The sequence below is a fragment of the Chaetomium globosum genome, genomic scaffold, assembly GCF_000143365.1.
Source record: "Chaetomium globosum CBS 148.51 scaffold_1 genomic scaffold, whole genome shotgun sequence".
Classification (NCBI taxonomy): Eukaryota; Fungi; Ascomycota; class Sordariomycetes; order Sordariales; family Chaetomiaceae; genus Chaetomium; species Chaetomium globosum.
In genome coordinates, this window is record NT_165976.1 from 3,102,334 (window position 1) to 3,110,908 (window position 8,575).

The 8,575-nt window shown below is 58.1% G+C and overlaps 5 protein-coding genes across 5 annotated transcripts in view; 3 read left to right on the top strand and 2 right to left on the bottom strand.

Annotated features, from left to right (window-relative positions):
* The window catches only part of CHGG_01002 (uncharacterized protein), a gene marked incomplete at both ends in the record, with an annotated part of 2,680 nt that extends 550 nt beyond the window's left edge, over window positions 1-2,130 (top strand). Inside the window, 3 exons of the mRNA XM_001220222.1 lie at window positions 99-364; window positions 422-550; window positions 694-2,130. Coding sequence (XP_001220223.1) covers window positions 99-364; window positions 422-550; window positions 694-2,130 — 1,832 coding nt within the window. The remainder of the gene's footprint in view (window positions 1-98; window positions 365-421; window positions 551-693) is intronic.
* A 1,238-nt stretch (window positions 2,131-3,368) lies between these two features.
* On the bottom strand, window positions 3,369-4,708 carry CHGG_01003 (uncharacterized protein; the record flags this gene model as incomplete). The annotated part of the gene is made up of 3 exons (XM_001220223.1): window positions 3,369-4,007; window positions 4,069-4,203; window positions 4,490-4,708. 3 exons carry the CDS (start codon window positions 4,706-4,708, stop codon window positions 3,369-3,371), a joined length of 993 nt encoding a protein of 330 aa, XP_001220224.1.
* A 425-nt stretch (window positions 4,709-5,133) lies between these two features.
* CHGG_01004 (uncharacterized protein) lies at window positions 5,134-5,646 on the top strand (the record flags this gene model as incomplete). Its single annotated transcript, XM_001220224.1, has 2 exons — window positions 5,134-5,275; window positions 5,408-5,646. 2 exons carry the CDS (start codon window positions 5,134-5,136, stop codon window positions 5,644-5,646), a joined length of 381 nt encoding a protein of 126 aa, XP_001220225.1.
* Window positions 5,647-6,063: 417 nt separating this feature from the next.
* CHGG_01005 (uncharacterized protein) lies at window positions 6,064-7,581 on the top strand (the record flags this gene model as incomplete). The annotated part of the gene is made up of 2 exons (XM_001220225.1): window positions 6,064-6,536; window positions 6,600-7,581. 2 exons carry the CDS (start codon window positions 6,064-6,066, stop codon window positions 7,579-7,581), a joined length of 1,455 nt encoding a protein of 484 aa, XP_001220226.1.
* A 393-nt stretch (window positions 7,582-7,974) lies between these two features.
* The window catches only part of CHGG_01006 (uncharacterized protein), a gene marked incomplete at both ends in the record, with an annotated part of 1,657 nt that continues 1,056 nt past the window's right edge, over window positions 7,975-8,575 (bottom strand). The window contains 2 exons of the mRNA XM_001220226.1: window positions 7,975-8,403; window positions 8,457-8,524. Coding sequence (XP_001220227.1) covers window positions 7,975-8,403; window positions 8,457-8,524 — 497 coding nt within the window. The remainder of the gene's footprint in view (window positions 8,404-8,456; window positions 8,525-8,575) is intronic.

Consider the following 8,575-nt stretch of genomic DNA (forward strand, 5'->3'; position numbering starts at 1 on the left):
AACACGCCCTCCGGGCACCCCGAGCCACGACCCGCGTCACGCCCGGCTTCGCGATCGCCCCCCAACCCGAGTCTCGCCGCACAAGTCCTCCCCATCAGCTGCCTCGCCTTCGCCGGCTGCGCCACCAGCAAGACGGGCCACAAACCCTGCTCTCAGTACTGTGCGGTATTCCATGATTAGCGATTCCAGCAAACAGACCACGCAGAGCAAAGATTCTCCGCACCGCAAGAAGTCTACTTTGCGGTCCGCGTTGGGAAGGTTGTTCGGGCGAGGCAAAAAGAAGGCTGCCAACGGAGGGGGTCAGGACGCTCCTAGGGATTCTGGACGCGAATCCAGACCCCTAGGATCTGTACAGCATCGGAGCGTGAGTGTTCATGTTCCAATATCCAGACATGACCGTACCCTGACTGACCAAATACAGGACCCCACAGCGCTTACCCGCCCAAACCAAAGGTCGCCGAAGCGGTCAGCCTCTTTGCCGATGAGCGAGTTCGATAGACCACTTCGGTCCCACTCCGTTGGTCCTGACGATATCATGGCCATCGAGAGCGTGCGTAACTCTCTTCAGGGTGACCCGGCTGGGTCAAACGCTGCAATCCGGCGACGTGCTGCTACTATGGGTGGTCACGCCTTGCTGCGGCCTCATATCTTCAACCGAGAATGGGGGGCTGGCTTATCACCACGTCCGGCTAGTGCACAAGGCCTCGTGCCAGCCGGGGTGGCGATAGGGCTGACCCCGATGATCCCAGCGAGATTGGCCGCGCAATTACGAGCGACAGTGGTGGCGGACTTCGGCGGCGGTCCCGGAGCCTTTCCGGATTGCAGGGCCTGGCCGGCATCCAGCGCGGCGGCCGCCGGCGGAGCGATGAGATACGCTATTGGCGCGAGTCGTACAACCCAGGGTTTATGTCGCCCTTGTCGTCGAATGCGCATGATGATGTCGACGACACCGGCATGGTAGACATCAGCGCGCCCGAGAGCCCCGCAGCCGAGAGACCTCCCAGGACCCCTCCCCAACCGTTCAACTTTGGCCTGTTGTCCAAGGAAATGCTGGGCATGAAGATCACCCATGCCGCGGACATGGACATGCGTCTCGGGGGCCTCGAGTCTCGGACGCTACACCTCGAGCGCGCCGTCGACAAGCTATGCAGCACCGTCCCTGGCGTCAAGCGGGTGGTCGATCGCAAGGACATGGCCCGGCCCGGCAGCTCGCGGCGATCCCTCGAGACCGACACACAATCCCAGATCTCCCTCAACGACTACCAAACATACACATCCTCCCTCCAACCACCCCCCTACCCAGCTCCCAAAGCCAAAGCTACCGCCACCACCACCACCACCACCGCAACCCCGCACACCCCCAACCGGCCCACCTCAGGCAGCACCACCGTCCGCGGCGCCGCCAGCCTCCCCACCCTCGCACTCACCGGCGGGCCCGACCCGTCCTCCCGGGACGAGGCCACCACCACCACCACCACCACGATAGCCAAGCTCCGCGCCGACCTCGACGCCGAGCGCGCCGCGCGCCAGGCCCTCGAGGCCCAGGTCAAGAAGCTCTCGGAGCGCCTCAACACCCTGTCCACGACCATGTTTGCCATGGTGCGCGGGCCGTCCGAGTCGCGCTCGCACGAGCGGCTGGCGTTGGCTGGGGGTGGGAGTGGCGGTAGTGGTGGTGGTGGTGGTGGTGGATCGGCGCTATCGCTGCCGCTGACGCCCAAGATGGCCTCCCCGCCGCTGCTTGCGCCGCCGCCGGCACTGTTTCCGCGGGAGCAGCTGTCCGTGTTTGAGACGGATGACGATGATGACGATGACGGTGAGGTGTCTGGGGCGCCGCTGGCCACTACTGCGAGTGCTGGCGCTGGTGCTGGTGCGGGTGCTGGGGCTGTGAAAAAGCATGCCAGGGGGCGGGATCTGGACGAGGGCGAGGTCACGGAGGACGATTTCCAGACGCCGAGGGAGGGGCGGACGCCTATGGTTGGGTATGGCGCCTTTGGTGAGGAGCTTCGGCCTGAGGAGGATGACGATGACGAGGAGGGTGGGGATGAGGATGATCGGAAGAGGAGGAAGGCGGCGAGGACGTTGAGCTTGAGTCAGCTTACCCTGGGGAAGGGCAAGCGGGCGAAGGTGTGAGATGAGACGGAGTGCTTTGTTGTTGTTGGGAGGGGAGGGTGGGGTTGTGGATAAGGGGGGAGGGGGGATCCCACCCCTTTGGCGCGGATGGCTTGTTGGTTTGTTTGCTCCTTACGGCCGGGTCCCACGCACTCCTCACGACGCACACGGCACTTGCACTTACACTTACACGGCCACGCTTTTCTGACGGCGTGTGTTACGGCCGACCCTGACGAGTACATCGACTGTCTCCCGTCTACGCATTCACTCAGCAACGTTGACTTGCATCCAGCAGCACGGCGGTGGCCGCGGCGGCTGTTTCTTGGATTCCGCATAGCGACACATGTAATGCTTGGTTCATGACCTTTCTCTTCCGGCCTATTTTTCTGTTTCTGGCGACTGGCCTCTCTTCCTGTTTCTCAAGTGTACTTAATCATTGTATATTAGATACCCTCCTGAGCATTTCCAGGCTGATTTCAGGGGTTTTCTTCCCTCGCTTGGGCTTTTCTTTTCCCGTCGAGTGGTTGCCGTCTTTTAGCATAGCGAGCTTTTTTGAGCGATCAATACCATTGTTAGTGTCATTCGAATCGATGTTGCATGACCGCTCTGGTGATTTCTGCCATGGGCCTGCCTTGAGTCTAGGGAAGTCAACGACTCACTTGCCTTGACATTTTCGTCGGGGTAGTTAGCTATGGCCAGGCAGTGTCGTGTAATAAGAGTTCCTGTGTCGGCAGTTAAATTTGGGCGAAATAATGACCCCAAAGTGTATAAGATTCGATGACAAGGGAAGGCAGAATGAGGCGGCCAGGCGGTTTATCCACGCTGTCGCCATTTCCTTTCTCTTTATACCTACTTGTCTTCGCTGTCGCACATCTTTCTTTCTTAAACTGAGCCTTAGCCAAGAGTTATATCCACATGAGAAGAACAATTGTTGAAGATGCACACAAGGTAATATTTCTCGTACACGCTGTAACCTAATTATCCGCTAAACTCACACGTGGAGTTTGTCATGGGTCCGGGCCCCCATCCTTCAATTTCACCATAGTCCTAGCGTCCTCCCCGAGAACAGAGTCAGGCCGGCCAGCGACACTCTCCTCCTCCAGCACATACACGCGCCAGTCCCTTCCCACCACAGTATCACTTTCCGGTGTCAAACCCACAAAAGGTGTGCCCAGGAGTGTACACAACCTAGCGTATGGGTGTCAGTGCATCTCCCGAAACTGTTCCATTATTCCTCGGGTCTGGTCATCTCCTGCTTGCTAGGTCGAGGATTTGCTTTGTCCAAATTCTTGGGCTGAGAGGGGCTTTGACAAGTTGAGGGGAATGTTGACCATGGTTATGGTGCCGGAGCCTTGTGTCGAAGCCATTTTTATATCTCCATTCATGGCCTCTACCATATGCCTGCAAAGGCCGAGCTCGTGTTGGATGTAGCCTGGCCCTGTTGAAACAACGGGGCCCTTGGTTTCTCTCCCGGTGTCTTTGATGGTAAACTTGAGGGTGATCCTGTCTGGGGCAAGATTTTCCTTCTCGGCCCAGAACCGGATCCGGCCTTGAGGCGTGGCTATGATGGTGTTTCTAAATAAAATGGCCAAGAGCTGCTGTAAGCGGTCAGGGTCCCCAATAACTTCCAAATCATCAAGCTTAGGGTCGATATGGGAGGAGGTAGCCAGTCCCTTGCGGTGTGCGAGAGGTTGAAGTCTCACGACCGCTTGGTGGATGTGGAACCCCAGGTCGAATGGTCTATACCTAGGTGGGCCGGAAATGTCGTGAGCGACGGTCGAAAGAGTTTGCGTAAGCATATGGTTTTGCCGTTCGAGATTGTATTGCTGCCTGTCGACCACGACCTGGTCATCCATGTTGATGACATTGACGACTTGAAGGTTCAGTTGATCCATCGTCTACTAGGATTAGCGTTGCGATGCGAATATTCCCAACATGAAGAAGTAACAAAGGACCTACAGGGCGCGAAGCGCGATTCCTGCCCCAGACCGACATCGTGTCGATAACGAAACCAATGGCACAGTCATTACCGGTGTCTCTGGTGGAGTTGCCAGGGCCCGGAGTTGCAGGAGCCACTCGGAACTGTGCTCGATACTAGCGACCATCTGACTTTTGTTAGTGGATAGAATACCACTGGAATCTGTTAGGGGAACGGGGTGACAGCGTGCCAATTTCGCACTCCTCGGAAGCCTCTAGAGATTGGCCGTTCATGACAGACTTGAGGCCTTCGAGAAACGGCTGTATATCGGATGTCGGGATTATGCTGTTGGAGGACCGTGTTTATGTCCTTTTTTTTTTCCCAGACGCCTGACATAGAGCCGCTGGTGCCAGGGAGCGAAAAACGGCGACCATGGCTAGGTTCTCCTGCTATCATGGTCACCGTGCGGTCGCGGCGGACAGCAAACACGGTCATACGAGCCATGGTGATGGCGTTCATAAGGTACGTTTGAAACCTCGTGATGTCGGCGATTGCCCTTTCAATTTCCCTAACAGGGTTACGGGGGGTGCGATAGCTGGTGTTGGAGGAAGGGTTGCCGGTGGGCATGACCCTCCGCCCGCCATGACTCTGCATAATCTCCTGAAACGGGTTATTGGACATGTTGGTCTTCGAGGGAGGCCCAAATTTTAAGATAAAGTTAAAGAAGAAGAAAAAATAACTAAGACACGTATTGGAAGAGAATGTGGTGTCATTGGCAGTTTTTTAGAGCCGAGCATCTGTGTGTGGGATGAGGAATCTACAATGCTGGTCGGTGCCTTACCTACCTACCAAGTAATACGGAGGAAGGAGGCAGACTTGCGACTATCTTCTTGCTGTACAAATGGCAACTGTGATAAGGACATGCATTCCTCAGCGTTCCTCAGCTTTCCTCAGCTGTCATAGAAGCTCGCCAGCTGGTACATGTGTGTAAGGTACATTCCGTCGTATTCCCAGCCGCAGCGTTGCTCAACCTCCTCCCCCCTCATTCATTTCAATCTATTAATCTCTGCAACACCTTTTCCTCTCACCTCTCGCCTCCCATCAACATGGCCACGACGACACCCCCTCCCAGACCATTTGTGAAAGGACCGCTCCAAGTACCTCGACCAGCACCAGTTGCGGCTTCGTACACTCAAGCAACCAGGATGAGGAGCGAGACCGAAGTCTGGCAACCAGGGAGCAACAAAGGTGAGTCTCGTCAAAAACTTGAGGATGTATTAAGAAAAGTGGAATTGAGCTCGTGATCGACTAATACCTCGCAGCGACCTACAGAGAAGCGTCTTTGATCACCCTTCCACAGCCTTTTGTGAACTCCAGTAGTGTTGCAGGTGTCTTCTCAGCATCCAAATCTACACAGCACAGCGGGCCATCAGCCGCAACAACGGAGCGCCCGCGATAGCTTCGCCCACTCGCCCCGCCAAGCAGTCCCCCAAACCCGGCAGGGAACGAATGCCGAGTTTCCCTCCGCATCTCCAAATCTCCACACCCTCACCGAACCCCGCATCCACCCTCATGGAACCAGCCAGACCCGGGTTCGTCAGCAGGCACCAAAAAGATGATTATCACGCGGGTGTCGGCTTGGGGTTGGGTGAGAGGGTGAGACACTGGGGAATCGGGATTGGTCTCACGGTCTTAAACTAGCTCGCGCGCCAAAAGATCTGCGCCTCCAGACACAGCACACAGTACGCCTCAACATAATAATCCCGGCATTGCACCTCGGGACTCCTCCGGCTCCCCACTTGCCGATCGGGACCTGACCTGATCCCAGTTCCCAAGATTTCAACCCCCGGCGGCGGCGGGGAGAGAGTTACCCCACCTTCGCTCTGGGTTGATAAGCGGCTTCGACTTCGCTTTTACCCTTAAAAACTTCAACAACACACCCTCGCCATAGCACTTCGCCCTCCGATCGTCTACACGGATACCGGGAATCCTTATTCCAACTCCCAACTCGGACCTCGCCACAGTCTCTCTCCACCATGTCTGCACCCGCCACCGCTCCTCCGACCGAGGGGGCGCCGGTCCCCTTCTTCATCAACGGCAAGGAAGTCCACCCCGAGCGGAGGTTTAAAGTCGTGGCCCCCGCGACCGGCGAGGTGGTCCATGAGTCCGCCAGCGCGAGCGAGGCTGATGTTCGCGCCGCCATCGACACAGCCGCGGATGCCTTCCGGACTTGGAAGAAGGCGCTGCCGTCGGTGCGCCGTAACATTCTCTTGAAGGCCGCCGAGGTTATGGAGAGGAGGAAGGAGGAGCTTGGCGGGTATATGATGATCGAGACGGGCTGCCCACGCCAATGGGCCGACTTCAACGTGGATGCGGCCAAGGAGCTCATCCTCGACGTGGCCGGCAGGGTCGCCACTCTGGACGGCAGCTTGCCTACCACGCGCGATGCGGGCACCGGCGCCATGGTGATCAACGAGCCCTTTGGCGTCGTTCTGGCCATTGCCCCTTGGTAAGCCGAGCTGCTTCAACCACTGAGTAAAAGGAACGCGTCGCGTGGCTAACCCCATATCAGGAATGCCCCCTACATTCTCGGCGTCCGCTCAATACTGTTCCCCATCGGCGCTGGTAACGCGGCTATTCTCAAGGGGTCTGAGCTGTGCCCGCGGACCATGTGGGGACTCTGCTCCGTGTTCCACGAGGCCGGCCTGCCGGACGGCGTGCTGAACCTGCTCTTTCACGAGCCCGCCAACGCGGCCGCCATCACGCAGATGCTGATCGCCGACCCGCAGATCAAAAAGATCAACTTCACCGGCAGCACCATAGTCGGCCGCATCATCGGGCGGCTGGCCGGTGAGCACCTCAAGCCAGTGCTCCTCGAGCTGGGCGGCAAGGCGCCGGCCATCGTGTGGGAGGACGCCGACCTGGACAACGCCGCCGTGCAGTGCGCCCTGGGCGCCTTCCTCAACTCGGGCCAGATCTGCATGTCGACCGAGCGCATCCTCGTGCACAAGGCCGTCCGTGCCGCCTTCGAGGCCAAGCTGACCAGCGCCATCGACCACATCTTTGGCGGCCAGAAGGACGCCCCCGTGCTGATCAACAGCGTCGGCGTCACCAAGAACAAGAAGCTTGTCGAGGACGCCCTCGCCAAGGGTGCATCCCTGCTGTACGGGGACCTGGCCGCCCAGGAGTCCACCCCGACCCGTATGCGCCCCATCGTCGTCAGCGGCGCCACCACCGATATGGACATCTACAAGACAGAGAGCTTCGGGCCGACCGTGTCGCTGTACGAGATCGAGACTGAGGAGGAGGCCCTGCGCATCGCCAACGACACCGAGTACGGCTTGTCCTCGGCCGTGTTCACCGAGGACTTGCGGCGCGGTTTGCGGTTTGCGAAGGAGATCGAGACGGGCGCCGTGCACATCAACAGCATGTCGGTGCATGACGAGAGTGCCCTGCCCCATGGTGGTGCCAAGGCGTCTGGGTATGGGAGGTTTAATGCCGGGTTGGGCCTGTCGGAGTGGGTGCGGACTAAGACGATCACGTTTAAGTTGTAGGCAGTTAGTTGACTGGCTGCTGGGTGTCGGTGTAATATCATGATACCATTTGTTTTGCTGCAACAGCGCTGGGTTTCCCAACAGATTTGAAGAAACATATTTATTGTACAATGGTACGCAAGTGAGCGGCGAGGTTAGAGACACGCACAAGGCAACGAGAGGCATATGTTAGAAGCGGAATGCAGGGTGTACTTTGAGGAGCTATGTCCATCTACCTGTCCCCCTGATCTAGGTACCGACTGCGCCGCCCGCAGACTCGGAGAGAAAAACCCCCGATATAAACCCAGCAAAATATACACACACCAGAACATAAAAGCACTCCCCCCAAAGATCTCATCTACCCCCCCTCCCTAACCATCCCCATCCCCATTACCCCCCATCACCTCACCTCCCTCAAAGCTCCGGCTTCGGCGCGAACCCCAACCTGCCCTCCTCCACATCAAACACCGTAAACTGCGCCTTAAAAAACACATCCCCATAAATCGCAAACGGCATCCCACTGGCACTCTGAATGCCCCCATAGCACACCGTCGCCGTCTCCAACTCATCCGTGTCCACCGGCGCGAACAACATCAACTCGCCCGGGATCACCGCCTTATACGCGCCGATATGCAGCGTCAGGTCGGGCAGCGTCGCGTCGCAGGGGAACACCCACCCGCCGACCTCGGCCGCCGTGCGCGCGCCGCTGACCTGGAAGTATGTAGGCCTGGGTGATGGCCGCGGGGAGCATGACGAGGGTCGTGCCCGTAGTCGGCGATAGGCGGTGTGCGAGATGGGCACGAACATGGAGGCGGCCGTGTTGTTGGCGCTGGAGTTGCCGGCCTGTATGGAGACCCCGTGGAATGAAAATGCCAGAAGCACGCGGTTGATTCGACGTCGATAAAGGAGAGGGGCCCGATGAACTCCGAGCCCGCCGATGAAGCCCTATGTTGTAGTCTGCCCGCTGGCATGAGGGGGAAAACTAAGTTAGGAATAGTTGATGGGGAGATGTGGG